Source organism: Ixodes scapularis, unplaced genomic scaffold (assembly GCF_016920785.2).
Source record: "Ixodes scapularis isolate PalLabHiFi unplaced genomic scaffold, ASM1692078v2 PGA_scaffold2__306_contigs__length_199485367, whole genome shotgun sequence".
Classification (NCBI taxonomy): domain Eukaryota; kingdom Metazoa; phylum Arthropoda; class Arachnida; order Ixodida; family Ixodidae; genus Ixodes; species Ixodes scapularis.
Genome location: NW_024609857.1, coordinates 190,162,551 through 190,187,077, shown reverse-complemented (window position 1 = coordinate 190,187,077; position 24,527 = coordinate 190,162,551). Strand labels below are relative to the sequence as shown.

At 46.2% G+C, this 24,527-nt stretch overlaps 1 protein-coding gene across 13 annotated transcripts in view; it reads left to right on the top strand.

Moving 5' to 3' along the window:
* The window catches only part of LOC8036081 (neurofilament heavy polypeptide), a 67,584-nt gene that overhangs the window by 27,170 nt on the left and 15,887 nt on the right, over nt 1-24,527 (top strand). For 3 of the 13 annotated variants that reach the window (XM_029986039.3, XM_040500273.2, XM_040500267.1), the window contains exons 4-11: nt 2,208-2,291; nt 11,129-11,297; nt 11,841-11,907; nt 12,831-12,924; nt 14,906-15,126; nt 17,750-17,845; nt 19,547-19,620; nt 20,290-20,388. In XM_029986039.3, the coding sequence (XP_029841899.2) occupies nt 2,208-2,291; nt 11,129-11,297; nt 11,841-11,907; nt 12,831-12,924; nt 14,906-15,126; nt 17,750-17,845; nt 19,547-19,620; nt 20,290-20,388 (904 nt within the window). Of the gene's footprint in view, nt 1-2,207; nt 2,292-7,575; nt 7,633-11,128; nt 11,298-11,840; nt 11,908-12,830; nt 12,925-14,905; nt 15,127-17,749; nt 17,846-19,546; nt 19,621-20,289; nt 20,389-24,527 lie in introns of all 13 variants that reach the window. The other 10 variants (XM_029986035.3, XM_029986037.3, XM_029986040.3 and 7 more) reach the window with 7 other exon arrangements.

Sequence of the window (24,527 nt, the reverse complement as noted above, 5' to 3'; positions counted from 1 at the left end):
CGGCACAGTGAACGGAGTAAATGTTTTATTGCAACCTTTAGGACTTAAAGGGCAACTCCGCTCAATTCCGAAAAATTTAGGCTTACATGTGATTCAAATTCACAAAGCACTACTAAACAACTCTACGTCTTCGGATTCGCGAAATGTGGAATATTATTTGTGTAATCCTAATTTAAACATCAGCTGATACCGAAACCGAAACTTCGGTTGCGCCAGGCAACATTGGTCTCGGGTCGTCAGAGTCATGGCCACGTCACGTTGAACCACGTGGTCTTGTGACGTTCGGGAGGGAGCGAGGGACAGGACACATGACGCGGGCAGGTCGTTTCGCATGGCGTGGACGGTGACTGCCTGGGGGAGAGGGAGAAGGGGAGAAGACGAAAGAGGAGAAGGGGAGCGGAGAAATAGACCGATAAGCGCACAGGGCACCGCAAACTTGCGCATCCGCGTTACGGTGATCACGTGAACGCCCGGTCAGCCAACACCGGGAGGAGAAACTAATGACATCATCGTTCAATTTCGCTCTGAAAAGTAAAAACAAACAAAACGTGAGAATAACTTAGTCATGCCTCTGACGTAGTGGTTCAATGTTGGCCGCTCCAACTCCGTCGCACTGACTGCGCTGACGATTGCGCCTCATGTCGTATGCTAGAGTTGGCAGATTTTGGCGACTTGGCTCACTTGAAGGTTTGCTGGCCAGTTTATTAAATATATAAACGGAATTAGATCGTAATATTTGACATGGGGTCTTCCTATATGATACTGAAGAGGGGTACATAGTTTTCTAAATATCAAAAATGAAGCGGAGTTGCCCTTTAATGAAACATCAACTTGGGTGCTCAGTATTATTCTGTTCTAACAGGATTTCTGTGGAATATACTGTTTGGTTTACCTTTGGCTCTGTAGCTAAAATAACCATTCCCAGCAGCTCATACTGCCCTTCATCATTCAGCATAGTGTTGTCATGCTTGGTGTTTCTACACCCAACAGCTAGTTCTGTGTTTGAGGGAATTAAACCTGCCATGCAATTGATGATAACAAATGGACAGGCCATTAGATTAATCTAAACGGATGATATTTGATAATTTCATTTGCTGCTTCAAAATAGACTTTTAACTGCTCCAAAAGGTGCTCCAAATCTATTTGAATCGATCGCATCACTGAAACTGGCACCTTTAACCCCCATCACAGTCATAATCATGCAAAGTGATGCCAGTACCGTGCTTGCCCATGCTGAAATCGGCACCTCTAGAAAACCTGCGTCACCTAGGTTCAGAAGATTTATGCAGTGGGATAGGCAATCTTAGTTTTGACAGCAAGCGACCTTTCTTCAGACAGCGTCAAAGACCCCTTTGTTTCTGAGTGATTGGACACTTGCGTGGTCCAGGGCAACCGATGTAGGCATTTATTAATGTTCAGTTTATTCCGCGGCACCCAAAGGGCATAATTGCGGAAGAGTGGTAAAGGTCCATGATCGTTTACTAAGAAATCTATTTCACGGATGCACACAAATATGCAAGCATTAATAAACTCGACTGTTACGAAAAGACGATTTATAATATAGGAGAGAAAACGTTAATCACGTTCGTTTAACATGAGTCGACGACGAGCCAAGCTGGTTCAGTGTGGTTCTATGAGCTAACTAGCTAACCCTTGTCTTATTTTATTTTGCCTCGGTCCAAGCTGGCAGTTTTCCGGCATTTCATGTTGTGTATTTTCATAGCATCTCGCATCTTAATTTGTGCAGTTGCTAAAGGTGCCACAGCTGGCTTCACACTGTTCATTTTTATTTCGTAAAACGCTCAAGAAAAGCAGTGCTTTCATTGCTTAGGAATCTCTGTCGACTACTTTTTCAACTTCTAAAGCTTCCAGTCTGCTCCAAGAAACTTATTTTACCACTCTTAACCTACTTTGAGACATGGCTTTTTAATGCTTGCTAAAAGGTATGTTTGGGCTAGTCGGTTGATGAGCATCTTGGTCTAAAACAGTGCGACAAGACAAGGACAAAGTAAAGACGAGACACACGGCAGCACTGTCGTCTGTCTCGTCTTTACTTTGTCCTTGTCTTGTCGCGCTGTTTTCAACCAAGATGCTTTTAATGCTCCTAATGTTTTCCCAAAGCTGCTTCGTGGGATTTTCGTCCCTATTCTGGAGGTAATCGTCGCAGCGACTCGTTAATCGGGCGTTACTGCCATGCCGTGTTGCAGGCGGAGGAACGGTCCAACAAGAACAAGGTGGGTTCCAGAAGCAGATCCGCAGACCCCAGCCTTGGCCGTGGAAGGCCCGTCATGGTACGTCTTTCTCCTCCATATCTTTCGCTCCGCATTATGCGCACCACGCATCGGGGCGCCAGCCGTCGCTTTTCAAAGGTCGCACTAAAGCGGTGCCTTGCTTACTGAACTCCTGTTGCCAGGAATTTCAGAATGATAGCTTGTTTGTAAAGTGCTTGTGAAACTTTTATTTGTGTGGTAAGGTTTCAGCAGCACAAATAAGTTATTCCCCTTCTCCTTTTCTTTCCGTGTCTCTTACTGTTTTTACGCTCTTCCGCCCCTGTCTTGGAGTTAACCGTCGCTTAGTACGTCTTGCAGGCTTTTTCCTGACTTAGCTCGGATGCCCCAGCCAGTTTGTCAAAATTACGAGTTCCCTCCAGTCACTGACCGCTTACACGCTCATTCATGCAGTGGCGTTCAACTACGTTGTGGGGGATTGCCAACGTACAACTGCGAGTTGCCATGCCAACCAGGCATTGTGACGCCTGGTTGTCGTGGTAACTTGCAGTCATATCTCGGAGTGATCCCCCGTAATATAATTAAACATACTCGCGCTAGTGTGTGTTGACTCTTAGGGCACAGCTCTTCTATTTGCCCTACTTACCACATGAGCTGATTTACTTTTGGGCTCTCCTGATGGAGCATTCGCACTTGAAGCTCGATTGATGCCAGAACATATACAGTAGTAGAAGAAAAAAATCACTGGAGGCAAGATGATTGAGAGATCTTTTGCAAACAAGTTGTTTCTATGCATTGGACAGTGACAGTGAGCGGCCTCTTATTTTCGGGGTGTCATTCTTCCCACAAATGATAGGCCAGGCCCTAATGCAATTAAGCCACTTGTACCGGTAATGTTATTTTAACAACCCTAGTACACTAGACAAAAAAGTGGCTCGTGCCAGTTTAAATTCATTGCTACCTTCGAAGTCTGGAGACGTGAGTTGGATTAGTTAGGCACATAGCATGGCACTCTTAGTTGGAACTATTATCTGCTGATGTTTCCCGTTTTTTTACTTAAGATAAAAGAATCTCATCAAAACTACTACAGCAGTCGCCGACCGATTTTTCGGACGCCGATAAATCGGACTTTCTCTATATTTTGAACCTAAAGGAGGAATCGTGACAGCTTGAAATTTGAAAGTTTGATTTTTCGGACAAAATTGACTCAAGCGGTCAGCGGGAAGCGCACCGAGAAGCCACCATTTTAGGTTTTATCTTGACTGCACATGGATTCGCTTTGTTTGGCAGCTCTGCCTGAGTACTGCTAAGTTCTACCACTAAATGACGCTATACGACCGCTTTTTTTTTTTTCAAGCTGCGCGTCATTAGGTATTATCATCATCGTTACCATTTTGCTTTGTTCATTCGCCATTCTTCAGTCGTGGACTTGTGCCTCTCATCTCGTCTCGGTGAATCGTGTTCTGGCTCGAACGTCATGGCCCCATCTGTTGTTCCACCGCCGCGAAGTGCCGCTAAGAAGGGCGGAAAGCACTCGACTAGAACGCTAGAAAAGAGGGCAGCGATTCTCAAGCTAATAGAAAATGGCCGAACTCAAGCGGAGACGAAACTGAACCAAGGCGCAGAGGCGTAACCTGAAACAAGGCACTATTGACGGCTTTTTAAACCTGCTTAGACGTAATAGCGGCAAGTTTTTTTAATCCGCTGATTTCTCGAACTGCTCTATTATTCGGACGTTTTTTCGATCCCTGCGATGTAGGAAAAATCGGTCGGCGACTGTAGTGCAATGGAAAGGGCTCATTTGTGGCTTCCACCTAAGTGGTGAAGTTTGACACAATGCAAAAAAGCACCGATGTCCTGTTTGCACTGACTGTGCCGTGCAATGTACATACCATCGGGTTTGAATGAAATGCTTGGAGTGACGAAACTTTGTACCCAATATCGGCGCAGCTTTCAAGCTTGGGTTGCACTTGGCAAGGTTCAAACACATCGAAGTAGGCGCTGCGAGGTTGTGCGTCCTACTCCGATGTGTTTGAACCTCACCAAGCCACAGCCCAAGCTTGGAAGCTGCGCCGATAGAGGGCTCGAAGTTCCGTCACTGTCCACATTTCATTTGAACTCCATGGTACATTCACTTTTGGCGTAAGTTCTATTGATGTTTAAGAGTTGGGTGTATTTGTGGCTTGTTTCAATGCTGTGCTTTTACCAACAAGGTATGCTTTGCTGCTGTCGAACAATTAATTGTTCTAAGCTAAGCAGCTAGTATATATGTAGGCTATGGTAGAAGCAGGAGTGGAAATTTTTATTACGGCCCACACTCGGATGGTATTAACGATTTACATTGAATGCACTAGGACTGACCGTAGCAGTGTTAACTTTAGGTTGTAACATTTTACAACTTCCATGGCCTGTAAGGGATACGGCAAACTTCCCAAAATAGCAGGCATCTTGAGGATTGCGGCCAAACGAGGGTTACAGGGTTAAAATTGTGATGCATAAGTAATGCACTTACGTTGGCTATTACTCGGATTTTGTGTTTTTGGAGTTTATTTATCGTTCTTGGATTTTTTCTTCCTTTTTTTCAGATTTGACATTTATAGGAATTTACTTCTGCTAATTATCAAATTTTCTAAAATTTCATATCTACAGTATCGAGGCTTAGTTCCGTTGTGTTCATAATTTTGCATAATTCTGAATAGAAAAAAAATAATATCAACACAAATGTGTAATTTTAATTGAAAACAAGATTCTGTAGAAGTCTGCAGTATCGTAAAAGCATTACGGCCTCCTCTCTGTAAAAACTCAAAGGGTACAGTCTCAACTCGAAGCCAGAACAGTAGCTAGCATAGTCACACGCTTACATTGACTTCTATCATGAACCAAAAATACAACAACATTGACCAGTTGTTGCTAATGGACGTTAACGACAAACCTTTCTTTGTCGATCCCCTGAAGCTTCAAAGGAGGCTAGAGCGACCTCTCCTTAAAGGGCAACTCCGCTCAATTTCGACGATTTCGGGATAATGATTGATTTCGAATTAAAAAGCCCTAGTAAAACACACTACGTCGTTTGCTTCGCGAAAAATGGGATATATATTTTTAAATATAATTTTAAACACGAGCGGAAATCGAAACCGAAACTTCGGCTCCGCCTGGCAACTGTGGCCTCGGGCCGCCAAGAACATAGCCATCACTTGGTACGATATGTCACGTGATCCTCGGCCCAACGACGGGCAGGATTGGGGCGGGCGTGTGGCAGGCGCGAGTGTCGTCTGCACCGCACCCTTCGCCACATTTTGGTGTCTATGGCATTCGACGACGTCTGCACAACTGCGGCATAAGTCTGCGCACGTGGTGTCAGTAGTGTGGACGAAACTCCGAGAGACATTAATCACAATCGGTGAGACGACGACGGCGGTTGTGACGCGGAAGACGGCGGTAACGGCGGGACCACGGCGGGCGGCTGGACGACTCCCAAGAAACGCGCTGCGCAGGCGCGTTACACCAATCACGTGGACACCGCTGAGCGCCGAGAGTCAACGTTGCTGACGTCATGCGCTATGCTCGCCCAAAGCAGTGAAAACAAGCAAAAGGGGGCCATGATAATGATGTTTAGCTCAATGTTGGCTCCGCCCATGCCGTAGCCTTGACTGCGCTGTTGGTTGCGCCTGAATTCGCCCGCTCAAGTCAGCCGATTTCGGCAACTTTGTGAGTTGCAAAGTTTGCCGGACCGTTTAAGAAACATTTAGACAGAACTGCGTCGTAACATTTCACGTGTGGTCTTCCTAGGCGATACTGAAGAGGACTGCATTGTTTTTTCAAAACCAAAAATGAAGCGGAGTTGCCCTTTAAGATTCGGAATTATCCGGGGATTTCTTTTTTTCTTCGTTTTGGCAATCATCCCGAATCTTAGTTCTGGTTCCTTTTTTCTCCGCCGAAAACATGGAACCCGAGCTATGGCAGATATTTTGGCTGAAACTTCTATTTTGATGTCAGGTAAGCGTAGTAAAAAAAAGACATATCCGAGTCAATCAATCGTAGTTTCACTTTCACGGGGAGGGTGAGATCCTTCACGCCTAGCCCCGCTAGAGTTAAAGCGATTTCTGGAAACAGTTTAGTCATGCTCACCACTCTCCATCAGTAGCAGACATACGCCGGCTACTTGTCACCACGACATATAAACGGCACCAGTTTGTGGTTTTCTTGTGATCCTGGCTTCGATCGAAAACGACGACCAGCGTCCCCTGTTGTAAGCAGCGTCGAGTGGCCGGCACAGACTTGCGACCGACGAATTTAGTTTTCCCCCTTTCCCATTGCCCCAGAACAAACGACTGACGACGAACGGGCAAGGACGACGGCCTTTTGTCCACGTCTTCGAAAAATCTCTTATTGCCGAGGTTCGGACAGAGTTGCGGTGTGCCGTGACTTACGGGGGTAGAACTGCTAAATGGGCCATGCTTCGGAGTAAGGACCCTTCGGTCATCTCGTTGCTTAAAATCATCATCGGTTAACGGAAGCTTTTTCCGGAGACGCAGGAAACGTGTTTCCGTTGTCCGGGTGTGTTAAAACAGTCTGCGACCGAGTAAAACAGCATTGCCCGAGCTCCTTGATACCGTATCCAGTGCTCGGGAAGACAAATTTTTCCAATTGTAACTATATCACCAGTTGCGCCCGCTCTGCACTTAACAACAAGATGGCGGCACCCACGAGACGGTCGGGGAAGGGGGCGTGGATATTTTGGGCCATGGATTCTCAAACCGGGCTCCCAGGGTACCTTCGTGGACTCCCCGTGCTCCCAAATTTACACAACCGTACTTAAGTAAAGTGGCTTGTCGAATTAAGCTCTACCTTATCAGATCTGAGCCTCTCATTGACACCTAACTACAAGCCCAGCACTAACTAGTGTGTGCGTCATTGTGTACGCGGTCTGTAGGCTTCTGCGCCGCTTCGTTGCGTCGGTGCCGCAGGACGGGTTTCTCGGCTGCCGTTCTATCGAGGCGGAGGGGGGTTTCTCGAGACGTTTGAGAACCCTGCGCTTTAAGCCGGCGGTTCTCAAACTTTTATTTCTTGAGAAACACCGGTCTTTCTCGATTGGCGGCTGAAGAACCGCTCTCAGTCTTGGCACTGGCGCAATAAAGCGGCGCGGAAATCTATAGACCTGGTAGAAAATGATGCTGTTGCTTTAACTGGAAAATCCCTACTTAGGGACAGGGACGGTCGGAGCACCCTTGAAGGTACTCTGGGGAAACCCTGGGTTCCTAGGGACCTGGGTGTGAGAATAAACGTATAGCTTATTTGGATGTTGGGGGTAGCCCTGGAAAGGAGGGGCTTGTGTGGTCGTTTTCAGAGCAAGGAGGAGAGAGAGGCCCCCCCGAGCGGGGCAGGCGAGGGTGCCGACCCAGAGGTAGGGTGTGCGGGGCAGCGGGGCATGCCGTGCGCTTGCAGACGGCCTCACCCACCGTCGGTTGTGGCTCTGTCGCGGCTGTGCTCGGTGGTGCCGGCCGGGTGTTGGTTCCACGGTGACCCAAACTGTTGCGTGCGGCGAGGTCGGCGTCTCTTGAATGGGGTGCTAAAGGTACCCTCCTGAGGCCCTTTGCAAAGCGGGAGTCCGTCAAGGAGTTTGTCTTTGTCCTCTGTAGCTCTGCAGCTTACATTGTCGCTGAATCAATGCAACGACATTCTCTCGACTGCCTTAAAACGTGCGGAGAACACAGAACATGCGTCGTGAGACTGAGGCACAACGTTTGGGTAGATACCGAGTAACTGAGCTAAAACAGTAATGAGAGTGCACTTGTAGCTTAAAAATGGGCATGTTGAGGTGTTACAGATTTTTTTTAAATGTATACAGAAAGTATGAAACGGACACTCGGCGGGTACACGAGCAATCACTTGTGGATGGTGCTGAAAACATTGCCACAGTATTAGAGGCAGGCACAGAATGCCTTATGGGCTCCTCTTTCTCTTGAGAACAGCAGTAAAGAGTGATGCTGGTAATGGTAGCATCCAAAGCTAGTGATATATGGCCTTTCAGGAAGTATTTTTCGCGGTGTCACAGCTGCCTTTTTTTTATAGTTGTTGCCGTTAAAGGGACACTGAAAGGGTATTTATGCTCGCCGAGGTTTTTAGTTGTACGTGGCATATGAGCCCAACTACCCAGAACACAATTTGCGGCTCGAAATTCGGTTTCTTTCTGCCCGAAAACCGCTGATCGAGAACTGGCCGGTTTGAGTCGAGCTCACTCTCTTTTCCGTTGTCACGGGCCGTTTTCTAAGGTTTAGACACGACCACCAAATTTAATCAAAGTCGTGGGTCATTGAAGGCACAAAGTCAATAAAATAGAAAAAAAAAAAAAATCGAAACCCAATTTTTGTGGTTTCCAAAAAGCTGCAAATACATTGATTGAAAAAAAGAAGGTTGCACAGACAACCGGAAGCATTCTGTGCATTCACTGCATAATTCTCAACATGGCAGCAGACGACGGGCGTGGGACCTCTACTCAGTGGCGTCACGAAGGTCAGCGGCACCCGGGGCAATAGCCGGTTGCGACACCCCCCTGAGCGCCGCACCCGGTGCAATCTGTGCCCTCCCCCCCCGCCCCCCCTTGTGACGCCACTGCCTCTACTTCACAACTGTTGTTCACGGTACTGGCAAATTCGGTCTTTCTTCGAAAGAGAAATTTTGGACCGATCAAAAGAACTGATATTCATCCCGTACGACATGCCCGACCAGCAAGCCGATTGGTTGCATGAAGACATCGCCGAGCCGTCTTCCCTTCTTGAGGCTAAAGACATTGCTCGCTGAAACGTCAAGCACGAAGTGCATACACTGAGTTGAATACGCACGCGTACGGTTTCTTTACTTGGTGCGAATGTGGCCAATGCGTGGTGCTGCCCGACTTCAAGCCGGGAGTGCATATACTGGAGGGAAATCGGCAGCAAACTTTCCGACATACAGTCGACCCGATGCATTACTACGAACAAAAGAGTTCCTTCAGTAGCTCAATGGAAAGACGTTCGCTTCATACGCAGTGGGCACGGGTTCAATCCCTAGTGTGGGCGTACCATTTTTTTTTTTCAAACATTTTGCGATGTTTACATTTCTTTCTTTTACAACTATCACGGAAAAAAAAAAAATTGTTGTGGACGATACGTTGCTGACTTAAATGGTACGGGATTCCATTTTTGACACCTCTGCCGCACAATGCCACTTTCAGATGTGAGGCAGCTCTTCACGCAACATCTTGAAAGTATTCTTTTCGGAGCCGATCAAGGGAATTCCCCACGGGCACTCACTACTCATTGCCAACTCTTAAATGTACAAAACAACTTATCTTGAAGTACAGAACAGCGAGCGGAACAAACGTAACTGCAAAGGAATCGCACGGCAAACGGATCCCGAACGCATTTCGTCTGCTGCGCCCGGAAGAAAAAAAATTTTTTAAAAATTGCACGGTCGGGTGTAGTTACGCGACTTCTGCCACTCACTCTCTCCTCTCCACATCTCCGTGCGGTGCGTGGGTTTCGGTTTCAGTTTCGAGCAGTTGCGTTTTTTGGCTTTATTAAAAAAATATGTGACTCTGTAGCAAAATATTAATTGGGTAGTATTCCGACAACCATAATAAATCGCCTGGCAAAGAATGAAAAAAAATCTTTTGGGGGGCGTCAGTGTCCCTTAAAGTGCACTGCAATGCTCAAGCTCTCACAGTCACTGTGGCAGTAGGAAAGATAAGTGACACAATTTGTACAAGCACCTTTCCCAGCTATATAGTTGATGCTTGTTCGATATTGGCCATTTTTTATTTATTGTATGCATATCTTCCATATTCCTTGTGCCGCTTTTCAGATTTTGTCTTTGCAGCATATTTTATTGTAGCCGCCTTTGTGCATTCACTGCCTCTCACTTTTGGACATCCTCTGGCCCCACATAACAGTTTGGATCACTGTACTTATGACTGCTTGTGCGAAATCTTTTCGTGCTCATCTACCGAGGTTGTGGCATTTAATTCGGGTGGCATGCAGAGGGTTTGAATGGCTGGTTCTTGGGTACGCCTTTTCAGCATTTGTGCTTCAAAGCGGCTCAATTCAGTGTCGCGGCTGCACAGCGTTGCGCTTCAAACTGGGACGAAGGAGGGTGCCAAGACTATTTTATAAGGTTCACTCCCGAGCGCTAGTTAGATTCAGCGGACAAATCTTAGAAACCTAGAGTGGACAACATTGCAAAAGGCACTTGAGTACACCTGAAAGCAACACTACATTCTGGATGAGACCATTGTTGATGAAGATGAATTTTTTTTTTTTCAGTGCCTGAGGGAAGATTGAGAAATATGTTAGTATTTTACAAAATGCTGCTTGCGAAAGGAGGTCATACCTCTCGGGTCTCCTTCCATTAAAAATAGTTTGCACTTTGAGCTTATGTGTACTCCAAGATAAGATATAAATGAGGTCAGGTTTTGTGAGACATAGGAAGCTTCCGTACATGCAGCAGACACTGCCATCCACCAGTTAGGAAACGGTGCCCCGTTGCGTGCAAAGGGATCCCATTTTTGCCATCGCACCAATCACGATTGAACACCTATAATGATTAGATGCCTATCATAATGGATACCGATCGGGATTAAACACAAATAACGATTGGACACTGGTTATGATTAGAAACATAACAAATAGGCACCTATTACGATTGGACAGATATCGCGAATAAACAGTGATCCCGATTAAAAACCGAACACAATTGGACTCCGATTCCTTTCGCAAACTGCGGTACTTGGCACCCGCCCCCCTCGGCCGTCCCCTAGTTGCTGCCGCTGCTTCTCCGTCTGCTGGCTGCAGCCTGCCTGTGTCTTCTGGACGGGGTTGTGGGGCACGGCGCTCTGTGCATAACCCCGCCGGTTAATGTCTCAGCTTGTGCTCCAGAGCCAGCTGGCGGCGGGAGGTGTGGAGGAGGCCCCTGCCGCCAAGACCACCGAGTACCGGGCGGCCTTTGCATGGCCCCCCAAGCCGGCACTGCCCCTGCAGGAGGGTGCCGGGGCCTCCCACCACCGGGGGGCCCAGGGCTCCAGGGACCTCATCGGTGAGACTGCCTCTGTTGGTTGCTGTCCCTCTGGATGCCGGAGAGCGCCTCACGGGTAGAACGAACCTTAGGGGCTGTTTTGTGCGACCCAACGCGAGGCCTGTGCACATTAGTATTACATTATCTACCTCGGTTAAGCGCGGAGGCACAGGCTCGACGGGAGTGATGCGTCGGTGTTCGGCTGGGCCTCGCGTTCAATTGGTGTTTTGCCAAGCAAACCTGTTTACCTTACGGAGCTGTTGGACACGATTTGTTCTTATTCTCGCAATTTTGCCACGGGCGTAGCTTGGTAGTGTTGCCAGAGTCTGTACACAAGGGACTATGAAAGGCCTATTGAAAAGAGTCAGAGTGTCTTCTTATTTTACATCTTTTTGTTTTCACTTTTGCTTTTCTAAGGTCTCACGTAGTGGAACATTTGTTGAAAAAAACTTGCCATGCACTTCGATCATCCCTCTGACTGTACCAGGCACCATTTCTTGAGGGGTTTTCAATGGTGCTAGAAGTGTTTTTTTTTTTGTCTTCATGTCGTTGTTCTTTTCTCAGATGGCTACCACCGTACAGAGCCCACAGAAAAGCTGCTTCCCAGGGATGACGCAACGCACGACATCAAGTGAGCAGAAATGTTTCCGAGTTTGTGTCCAGTGCTTGTATGTTTTAGACAAATCCATGTTTCTATGTTAGGCAGTATGCTTGCTGCTTTTGTGGGCCAGCAAGCCTGCTTTTAGTAAAGTGTTTTTCCAGCTTGAACACTATTTCAACTCAGCTGAGCTTCCCATTGGTTCACAGCTGAGCTGGACATTGTCCCTTTTCTCCCTAGTGTATAAAACTTTTAAGCTGCTTCTGTGTAAGACTGTTAGGAGGGGGTGGAGGATTTAAAACGTTTCACAGCTCTTGAAGCAGACGATCAATGAAGGCTCAAGATCAAGCAATAAAAAAATATTATTACAATGGTTGTTATCATGAAGCAGATAAAAGGCAAATATCAATGATAGTACTTTTAGTAGCTCCAGCAGCCAGGTCAAGGCCTGGCTGGGCTGCATTCAGTGAAAGATCAAAAGCCCAACATTTCTGACACAGAACACTTACCTCAAGTAAAAGAGAACTTGAAATTAAAGTACAAGTGATATTTTTTGATCATAGCAATAATGTCCTCTGAGTACCATGGGTGAGCTTTGTTTATGCCTGGACATGCGCTTCATTTCAATTACTTCGAAACCTGGAAGTAAACTTGTTTATTCTGTGTAAACACATCTATGGCAGTATTCTTTGTGTTACATTGTGTTTATGATTTGTGTAATAACTCACGGAATGAGGATGGTACTGAAAGGGTCAAAGATTCTTTTAAAACATCTGCGAAATTGAGAAACTCGATGTTAGGCCCTCTGAAATGGAAAATGCAAAAAATGATCTTTGATGGCCACAATTAGATATGCACGGAGGGGTTACGGGTCTCTGACATGTCACCGCTGTTATGGAGGGTCATCAATATTTTCTTTTGTATCTTTAAATGCATAATTTTGTTCTGACTTTTAGGAAGATGAGCAAGAGGACAGAATACAAGGCAAAGTTTAAACCCTTCTCTGCATACATGTATGTGGATGGCATCTGGAAAAAACCCAAAGCCTCTGTAAGTAATGTTTATTGCATTCTTTCGTTTGTCTAATCGCTGGAATGTTAATGATTTAATGATGGTTTAGTTCCTAGAAATTTCAATGATTTTTTTGTTACTAGTGTTTTTGTAATACACGTTGCGATACGTGTATTACATTGTAATACACAAACCCAACTTGGTTGAAATATTTTTACAACAAAATCTTGGGTCTTATTAAACATTTCGAAAACCCAAGACAGAGGCTACAAAGAAGGGACAAACACAAGACGTCGTGAGACGTCTTGTGTTTGTCCTCTCTTTGTAGCCTCTGTCTTGGGTTTTAGAAATGTTTAGCTTTAACCAGCTTGCCTGCCTTACTACGTTATCTTCAGTCATGGGTCTTCTGTCTGAGACATGAGCACAAATTTTCACATAGAACTATGCGTTAAAAATTTTACTCTCTCCTTCTTTCCTTCTTTTGATCCCTTGATCCTAGGATCACTGTCCTGGTCCATGCACGGCTTTTTGTTGTTCAGATATCTCAGCTTTCTCCTTTTGCAGCTTGCAAAAGTTCTTGGTCCATTCTGTGGTAGTTAGCTCTTGCATTTTTAATATGTTGCTCATTACATTTTTATGTCAAACATTTTGTGAGATGATATAAATATTTTTTTTCTTTTGGGCTTACACACATTAAAGAACCTTGTTAGCACTTTACCGAGACGTTGGCAAAAGTTCTTGCATGACTGGTTCAGAAGTTATCACCCCGGCGACAGACTGAAGGCGGTGCGGAGTGGGGATTTTCCACGTCTTTCGCGGGTGACGTAATTCACTCTCTGTGTAACTGAGGAACTTCGGTTGTATGCCGTTTTGTAGTGTCTTTTGTTTTTCTGTCCACCGGTATGTGCCCATTTTTGTCCGACGAATACTTTTGAAGCAGGGAGCCCTCACCTGCTTTACGAGAAATCGCTGCAGTCACACCTACAGATTGTCGCCCCTACGGGATGACAGCAAAGACAGTTCTACGTCAAAACGGGTTTTTGTGCCACATAATAGCACACGCAACCTAAGTGGCTCCGAGGCAAAGTGCCACCCATGTATTAGTACTTTGCTTTCTGTTTTCTCTAAGAATTGAAATGCTGCCATCAGAACTAGTGTGATGGAAGGTGCTCATTTGGGTCACCGACTTACAGGAGTGCAAATATGGTTTCTAGTGTCTTCTTGTGACGCAAACTTATTCTGCATGCCGTGAACACCCACCCACAAAACCCAAAATTACAGAAATGCGAGGCCTTTTTCCCTACTAAAAATGCATACAAGCTTTGAGAAATGCTCCTTCTCTGAGGGTGAAGGCCTATTCACACATACACTGCAGCACTAACTCAGTGCTATGGGCAACGTGCTGACTACATGTGCAATATCGGCACTGTATTAGCACTGATGAACGATACCCTGCCTTTTTTTTTCCTTACACACACAATGCAGTGCTAATTCAGCACTCACTCAGCAGTGAGTGTTGCATGTAGAATTGATGCAGTGCTAAATGTAGTGACGAGTGAGCATTAAAGGTAGCACTAATGCAGTGCTGAGTGAGTGCTGAATGTAGTGATAATGCAGTGCTGAATGTGGCACTGATGCAATGCTGAACCTAACGATGCTATGCTGAGTTAGTGCTGAATGTAGTGCTGATGCTATGCTGAGTCAGTGCTGATGCTATGTTGAGTCGGTGCTGAATGTAGTGCTGATGCAGTGCTGAGCCAGCACTAAATGTTGCACTGATGCAGCACTAACTTGGTGTTGTCGGCACTGAGTGTAGTGCTGATGCAGTGCTGAACGTAGTATGAGAGAGTGCTAAATGTAGCACTAATGTAGTGCTGATTGTACTGGTGATGATGCAGTGCTGAATGTAGTGATGATGCTGTGCCGAGTCAGCACTGAATGCAGCGCCGATGCAGCGCTGAGGGTGTTCTTGTCCCTCATGCGACTTCCCCAGACTGAGCTCCCCCCTCCGACCTTTTAGGCGCCCGAGGCCCCTGCCCCGGTAGTGGACCCCAACTCGTGGTACACGGAGGTGGTGGAGCGCCTGCAGAAGGCGGACGAGTACCGCAGCCGCTCCCGAGCGGGGGCCCTGCAGGCGGCGGCGGAAGGTGGGGCCCCGCAGCAGCGCACCCCCGGTGAGCTCTGGAGCCACCTGGACTCCAGTGCCAGCCTGGCCGCACTCGCCCTGGCACAGACGCCCAGGTATGCGCTCGGGCACCCCCGCCGTACAGCGCAAGAGGTGTCGAAGGCCCATTCACGCAGTGGCATTTGATGTATTTTTATTTACCCTATGGGGGTATTCTATATTTGAGGGCAATGTTTACAGCGCGTGCTCAGAACGAGCTCACATTAATAGACTGCCAAGTCCTTCAATCTTGATGGTGCAGAATTCACGTTGCAAAAGAACTGCAGAGGCCTGGTGTCAGCATGCACTCAGCAGTCGCGCACACATCTATGGACAGCCAGTGAATGCTCCCTATTTTCCTATATATAATTTACCTTTTTTTTTTTTATTCCCATCAGTGCGGTTTATCAAACAGTGTGGCTTAGTGCCTTTTTTTCTTGAAGTATGGACCTTACCCGTGCAAATTTTCTGCAGGAGTCACATTTCTCATCCTATTAGCTTCATTAAGAGTTGAACTTGGCCCTTGATTGTGCATATATCGCTATTACAATACTCATATGCAAGCTTATCAAATGCCATTTTGGCGTGCCATCCACACAAATATATAACCAACTTATATAAAGGTGCAACTTATATACCAACTTTTTTTTGTGAAAGCACCCGTTTATAGGGGGATGTGACTTCTACAATGGTGCAACTTCTAAACCGAAAACTATGGTATTCACCTATTTTTATTCGGAAATACTGCCAATTGCGGGTAGGTATTCTAGCAGGAAGGAGCGCAAGATAAGTGGATTATAATTCGCGCCTCATCGTCAACGAATGTGCATAAAATTGCAATAACAGTATATCAGAATAGAAAACTAGAAAAAAATGAAAGCAGGAAGAAGCACAAAAATGCATACATCGTAATTCACAGCTCGTCATCCGGTCATGCGCGCAAAAATGCTGGTAATATTAAATGAGATAAAAGAAATGGCAAACAAAAATGCAATCACGATATGCCCAAAATCACGAAATACAGGTGGATCAAAGCAGAGCTTATGCGTAACTCGGCTAAACAAAAGACGGAGATATGTTGAGATAAGGCCTATTGACACAGTAGCATTTGATTATGTTTTCTTGCATTACACCGTGATACGAGCACCAATCGCCGAGACATCCGTCCTTCGTATGTCACGTGCTAAACTACTCCTTGAATTGGGTGTCACGCTTTGTGCAAAGCACGGATGTCTTGGTGACTGACAGTCATAGCCCAGTGTAAGCCCTCGTAAGAGAGTCAAATGAGGTGTCACTAGAGGGGGGCAGCAGAAAGTTCGGCACGTTTCCTACACCGGCTGTTTTGCTTGTCTCGACTGTAGTGCAGTGAGACCCACTTGCAGGTCAGTCTGAATTCTGTAGTCTTAAGCAATTTGTTTGTTGAGTCGTTTTTTTTTTATGTGCTTATACTAAACAGTTGATGGTTTAAAGGGGCACTCCGGCCATTTTTTTGAGCTACAAAACCGAATTGCATTTTCTGAATAAACGGGCCTCAGTCTTCACGGTATACTATCTATTGTCTCAAAATTCAAAATTGCTATTGAGAAAACCGTAAATGAAGATGATGCCAAAACCAACTTTGAAATTTCCACAAGGGTGGTGTGACGTCGCAAATGGTACAGACTTTCAGGTTGCGCAGGTAGTCTTAAACGGAGTATGTCGAACGTTTTTTCATGCTTGTTGGCGAATGAACTACCGAGCATTCTTTTCCCACCATCAAACGTCATGTAATCAGTTTGGAACGTTGTTTACTGCCCACTTTGTACCATTTCTGTCGTCACACTTCAGTGTTGCCAGTAGGGGCCCTCGTTCTGAGAAACACGATAAGAATGAAATTCAAAAACTCAATAACTTCGCAAACATTTTTATTTTTTACACAATACTCGGGAAAGTGGTACAGCCGAGTCTATCGGTGTTTCGAGCAAATTTTTAGGCAAATCAACGACAATCAATAAATCGCTAGAGTACCCCTTTAATTAGGATACACGACAGAGAGTTAGAGGTCAGTCATAAGTCAACTTTACCTTGGGAATTTCTCTTAAATTAATTTAAATTTGAGGTGTCGACGTCTCCTGCAGCGATGATGTCATGCGTATGTGTTGTACGACTAGGTACACTGAACTGTACTAGCTTTGGGCTCCAACTAAAGCGCTACCCTTCTTGGCCTACGCTCATTGGTGTCGGAGGTGTCACACTCGCGCTCCCGAACAGACCCACGGTGCTCGACGTCGCCGACGATGCGGCAGTCCTGTTCTAGGAATATTGCGATTAGCTTTCGATTCGGATAAAGTAGGTCTTTTCAAGAAACTCTAAACCTCGGAGACGAAAAAAAAACAACAATATTCGGTTGTACTCACTGGCTTCAGGGTTGGGTTCTCCTCTGGCATACCTTCTAACCCTAGTTGATTTTAATACCGTTTTCCATTGTAGGCGATTATTTTTACTTTCTTCCGTCCGGTGTCGCGGCCCACATGCCACTCACTTAAAACCATCTCGTGACGACCGAACCACCCTTGGCAGCAAAAATATCTACGTAAGTCATCGCATTCGTGTAGCATACGGGCAACAGAAGGGACGTATCTGGAACAAGTTGTTGTCCTCCCAAGAAAAAGCGGCTTCTGTGATTAGCTGACTGACCTTGATCCGGGCCTCATCTCTCAGGCTGACCTCTGCAAAGACTCCGCCCCGTGAGCGCCCGGCTCCCAGCTCCATCTACCGCTCCTCGTCGGCCAAGAAGAGAGACAAGGCAGATGCAGAGTGAGGCTCCATCATTCGACGAGAAGAGAACAATTCTTGGGGTCGTGTCTTATTTGAGCGTACTGCTATTGTGGGCCATAGAAATCCATGGCTTTATCCACCACCTGGAGGGCGTGCCGGTTGATCAGACGTTGAGGATTTAGATAAGCTCTAGCTCGCTCGTAAAGCTTGAGGCTGAAGACAGTTTTCTGGCTCTGCTATGTTTGAGACTTTGTTCGTGTCATTTTGCACTGCCTGTCTTTCCTCTCTCTTCATTTCACCCTTTCAGACGCATTAGTGTCACTTTAGAGCTGCTAAAGTCCGTTCATATACCGTATTTGCACGAATATAACGCGAGGGCAGGTTTTGATGCCCTGAAAGAGGGAAAAAAATATTACTGTTCTAACGCTAGCCAATGCCGCGTAAATTTACCATACTCGGAGGCATAGCAGAAGTGAAAAGGCAATGGAAATCGAAGAAATATCAGTTTATGTTTTGACTGCACTCATCCGCACTGCTCAGGTAATCCACTTGGCGACTTCGCAGAGATGCAGCAGCACAGCGCGTTACTTGTCTGGTAGTTCCTTTTTCTTCGGCGTGAGCTCTCCGGTAGCCCACAAGCGCGAAGCAAGGCACGAAGCAGAAGCACCAACACACAAACACCAGACTACTTTGGAGCAGAAGCTAAAAAATACGCGGGCAGAAAAAAGACTGCTGGACCCGATACACGATTCACAAACACCTCGGGGTGCACGATTGCGTTAACACAGTCGGTGGTCTTGGCTTAACTTGTGTTGATTTGACCTGGCAGTGGCCAGTGCTAGCGTTCCCTCGTGGCGCGCTGCATTTCTGCGGCGTGCTTTTTAGAGTGCGTTGTACAAACACAAAAACGATAAAAATGCTTTTTATGTTATCTATTTCCCCCTTCACGCAGCCCTATAGCAAATAAATTCCCTCCCACACCCACACTTCTTTTCCCACCTGATCTCCTGCATTGAGTTGAAAGGATGGCTTTCTCCAGATTGAGCGCCTAATGGCTGAACTCGATTCCGAACATTACGCGAAATGCCTTTTGGAGCGTGTAACTCGCGTTATGTTCATGCAAGTATGGTACCTGCTGTTCAGAAGTGCATTATCGGTCGGCATACTACGGCCCTGCAAGTGGCACATTTTTTTATATGCTGCAGTTTTGGTCGTAGCGGTTTCGATACACTTGTGTATAGATGATAGGGGGTGCTAACTTTGGCATGTGCCTGATTCAAACTTTGGTCTCTAATAATTGCAGACCTTTCAAACTTCTTTGTTGCCCTAACAGCAGAGTTAATTTGCATACCTGGAGCTCGATAATTCCCAGTTTTTTTAGTACGCACCATTCATCATTTTGGCGGGTATGAATTATGTCAACATTATTGTCCAAATATATACCAATAGGTAAGTTCGCTTCAGTCTAAATCCCAAAATGTTGGAATTTCTGTTAGTGGCACTGCGAAAGGTATGAACGCAAGTGAGGCGATTTCTTTTGTTGTCTGCATGGTTAAACACTTTGTGGAGCAACGCTAACTTGTTCCTTCCCGAATATTATACGCAAGTTATGAGGTGGGATGGCTCTAGCCACAATAAGGTTCGAAAAAAGAATGGAGTTAGGTTGTTTCTTCTTCATCACTTCGAGCGAGACTGGGAAACAAGCGCAACTTGATATCTCCAACTACACTTATTCCACAGGACCGGCCGCACCGTCACCGACGCATCCGAGAAGAAAAGTCCCACTAAAGTCGTATCACCCATGAAGTCTGAAGGTGAGCACGCTATCTCAGTGGCGTATGTTTGTGGCAGTTCATAGCAATTACTCTACAATCTAACCCCATACCCGGTGTGGATATTGCGTGCTGTTCGATTAGGGCTCCTTATAGTGCGTCGACCATCACCCAGATAGTGGCGAGGCGGGATATTCATGCGCCGTTTTTGATGGCAGCGCTTGTGCCTCATTTGCCACATATCATCCTGACACGAGGTGGGAAACACAATGAACATTCCTCGCAACTATGTCACTGTGAGATGCCTCGTGACACAGAAATGACGTCGGGAAAATGGCCCGCATTAAGGGAGGAATACTTTTACGGAGGGTGTCTCCCTACAACCGGTATAGCTGTTGCATCCCGAAAAAGTATTTACTGCTGCCGCCACTTGTACCATTGCGCACAAAAAGAGCTTTCTCCGCCTTCTTTGTCGACGATCACTAACTGTTCTCCCGCTTCACAGTAGCCCGTTACGAAAGTGTCTCTACTTGTCAGGTAATGTAGCACCCAAGTACCACCCGATGATGATGATGACCACTCAATTTTCGGTATGCTCGTTTGAAACCCAAACTGTTTCTGAGTGCATCTCATGGGGGCTGCATTGTACGGCGTATTTTACCGTGGCCACCTCGTGAAAGAAAGCATACTGAAAGGTGGCCGTGTGTGCAGCGCCAGGAAGTCAGCGCAAGCCTTCCCCGGCGGCGAGGGGCTCTCCTCCCACCTCGGCAAAGGCTGGTCGGCAAAGGATGCCCTCGCCCAAGGTCTCAGGTGAGGGGAAAGGGATCTCTGAGGGGGCCACAACGTCTCAAAACGTAGCATTTAACGCACCATTTTCGGAAATCGCCGGTTCAGGAGGTTCCGATGTGAAAATGTGTGAGCACGTGCTCGAGCGAGTGCACTCTCTGAAGCGCACTCCCTGGACCAAGGAAGCTACATCCTGCCGGGTCCGTTGAGCTGCAGTCACTTAGATTTGGCTGTCTAAGAAGTCCCCTTTGTGCCTAAGGTGGCTTATCTTCTTGCCCCCAAGTGCATTCTAACACTTTCCTTCCCTCTCCGTCCTAATGCGTGCGTCGTTTCGTCCCGAGAATCCTCGAACCCTGTATTCTACCCTGTGGCACCACTTTAGGGGGGACACCGGCTAGAGGTTGAACTTTTGAACTGCTCAAGTGATAGGAACGAAATTGGCAGGGGAGATTTAACTTCAGATGTTGGCTTACTGTGCAAACTTTCAGCTCTCTAGGACAACTTTACATACCTGCATAAGAAGATGTGTCACTCTTCGTTAAGAAATTGATGATATGCAAAGGAAGCTATTAAGCATCATTTTAACTGCTTGAATATAAAGTGGGGGACGTGGGACTTCGGGCTATCTAGTTTTTATAACTCAAATGTAAATATTTCAGGAAGAGTGATTACCTCAAAATATGAGATGCATATCTGTCCTATGTCAATTTTTGAAAACATAGCTTTTTCTCAATGAGGACTTCAACTTAAAAAAATAAAGTAGATAGCCCGATTCCCCAGTAAATTTCAGTCGAGAAACATCTTGATTGTGGTATAAGAAAAATTTTACCTTCGAACAAAAGATTCCTTCGTATGAAATTTGCAGCGAAAAGTGGAACTGAGAAAACGCATTCAAACATTGAACTCCATTACTTTGTTACTGCCTCACAATGTGCTGAAAATATTTTATATCAACGTAACTATTTAGTGCATGGTTATGAAATTTAGTGTAAGGGTGTATATAATTTGTTTCTAAAACCAAAAACCTCAAAATTGAAAAATGAATTTTTTCAAAACATTTTGAAACTTAGGCTTATGTCTTCCCCTTAATTTTTAGAATGGTGGATTGCCTGCTCAGAGAATACATTTTTGTTCATTGGCATACCATGCCCAGCTAAGAGTACTAAGTTATCATACAAAACCTCTAGCTTTTTTGGACCCGCAAATCTCGGCCTGCGCATATCGGTTTCTAAAAGATATACAGTATAGACCACTTACAACGTAACCGCTTATAGTGCGGGACCGGGTATAACGCGGCTTCTTTAAACCACCGGTTCACCTCCCATAGAACTCCATGTATTTACATACCGCTTAAAATGCAGGCGAACGAAGGGAAGTACCGGTTATAGTGCGGTTTTTCGAACAGCCCGGCGGCCGTGCCGACTGACCGACGCAGCGAGCACGCTTCCCCGTGCGGCGCTAGATAACGGCGCGAGCCGGAAGCGGCACCCGCAGGGCAAGGAGGATGTTCGAAGAAGCGGGAAGAAACGAAGAGAGAGGCTTCAGTTACCATAGCAACGGAGGGACGCACGCACGTTTCGTTCACGTGCGTGCGTCCCTCCGCGACGGTTGGAAACAACCGCAACGACAGACCATTCGCAGGCCGAGGAGAAGTGTTCGCGCGCGTTGCATGCCACACTATTGGCTCTCTCCTTTCCCCCCCAACCTCTATTACAACGCTTCTCCTCCTCCGGTCGCGGGCCGGCTGCTTCTATCCGCAAACATGGCGTCGGCTGTGATCGTCGACGCGGTAGACGGCGTGGTGGAGCTCATCGTTCCGCGTCAAAGCGCTATCCTTGACTGTGAATTTTCGTTGTGTGTCGCTATGATCACCCAGCACGTACTAGAAGGGAAGATCCTCCTCCTTGTGCGGCGATGTTGTGGCGGCACTCTCAAGACGGCAGAAACGCCCGTGTCGTCGTGCTTGTTTACTTCAACTACAGTGGTGCTTCCTAAGCATTTGTGTTTTCGAACATCGCCCGGATTTCTTATTTGGAGCATTTCATGCCTGTGCTCAAGTTGAAGGTATTACTGGCGCGTACCGTATAAAGGATGCGAATTTTCACGCGTTTTCATCGCCGGAGAAAAGTGATTCGGGTTAGCAATCCTGAACGCTCACAACGTCCGTCCGCAACCCGCGACGCCGTTAAAAGGCTCCGCCAGGCAAAAGTCGCTCATTTCTTTCAAAATGTGTGACACACTTGAGAGAAAAGTGTACTAGTCTGGTGAAATAAAGACTTTCCTCAAACTAAGCTGTATTTTTCATCTAACATAAAATAAATTCTTTTACAAAGGTAAGTTGTCTGATGGCATGTATTTTGGCCTGAAAAATTTATGTTTTGGTTATAGCGCGGTACCGCTTATAGTGCGGATTTTCGTGACTCCCGCGACATACGTTATATGCGGTCTACACTGTAGTAGCTCTGGAGAGAATGAATGTCTGTGAAGAGAATGTCTGTGAAGCATTTTGGTGGTACTATCTGGAGAGAATGAACATTGGTGCATTTTTAACAATATCCATGTTGCCATTTAGTCCCGTTAAACCCGTTAAAAAAACGGCTGTTAAATAGATAAAGTTAAAGAAAAAAAAAAACCATTAGTATACAGTCAAACGCCTTTATAACAAACAGCTCTACTACGAAAACGTTTGTTTAACAAAGTAAAATAAAGTCTTGGCTTCGAAAAGCACCAAAAGACAAGGACAACGCAAAGAATTGGGCAAATTGATTTGCTACTGTCAACTTATTTTTTATTCGGGAAAGACAGACATATATATACATTCCCAAACGAACCATTCACTCGCAATCAAACTTCATTCATCTCTCGAGAAGTTTGATTGTAAGCAAATGGTTCACTTGGGAGCATATTGTTGCGTTCGGCCGAGCAGGGCTCCAGGCCAATGCGAGAAGACGACTCCGGAAGCAGAGCAGACAGACTTCTTAATCCCAGGCAGGCTCGCCGAGAGACGAAATCCGATGTACAAAACCGGCGGCGGCGCGACCGACCTTTATCGGCTGCTGCCAAGAACAATAAAAAAAAGTATGATGCCGAAAATATTGTTTTTGGTTGCGGCGGCTATCAACAGTTCCGTGCCCGCGTGCGCCAACGCGTGACATTGCAACGGTATATATATGTTTGTCTTTTCCGAATAAAAATTCAGTTGACGGTAGCGCATCGTCATGTCCAATTCCTCCTGTTCTTGTTTTTTGGTGCTTTGCTCATGCCTTTGGTTATGTACACCCTGCTCCAAGATGAGTTTCTTTTTTTTCTCCAAAACTCTGTTCGGGCAGTGCGCACACTTGTTTTTTATTTTGCATGCCCGTCGGTGCATATGAAAGGACCCGCACGAACAACAGTATGTATATATATATATAGAAAGAGAGAGAAAGCGAGGGAAGGTCCTTTTCCAAATTTGGAAATTTGTCCTTTTCCAAATTTGGCAGCCCTCTACGTGGGCAGTGTTAACTTTTTGCTCTCTTCGCACTTGTTCGACTGACGGCGGCTGCACCGCCCACGTAGAGGGCTGCCAAATTTGGAAAAGGACAAATTTACGCAGTCGGCGAACGCCTCTCATTCGCTGCATGATCGGGGGTCGACGTCGGCGGTTTAGTGATTATTGCGATTCGTATTTGGTAAGTTGGTTAAGTTTGTTCCGTGGAAGTTTGGACGGCGGGAAACTAGTCTTCAGCAAGGAGCGCCTGGTGTCTCGGCTGTAGATGGCAAGTCTTGCCAGTGGCGGTACTGGCAATACGACCGCTAGCCTGGTGTCTCTAAAGCGCTTCACGCAGTGGTGAGTACGCGAATGCGTGCCGATACAATTTTCATTTATTAAAAATTTTAAGAAGTGATAATTGAGCATAACGTGCCCGGATTCTACGGCACGGGCTTTTGCCCCACGTGCTTCGGGCTGCTACGCTTTAGCTGACTCGGCCGCCATTCTTCCTCTTGATAGGTCAATTGTCAATGCACAAAACCTGGTTTCTCATGTCGCTCATACTATATTTGGCGCCATACTTTTTCCTAAGACACCTGGAATATCGTACACCAATATGATACAGCATGAGTTCGGTTACGCGTGATCGATTTTTCGCACCCAACTACTACGACGAAGTTACCTGTATTAC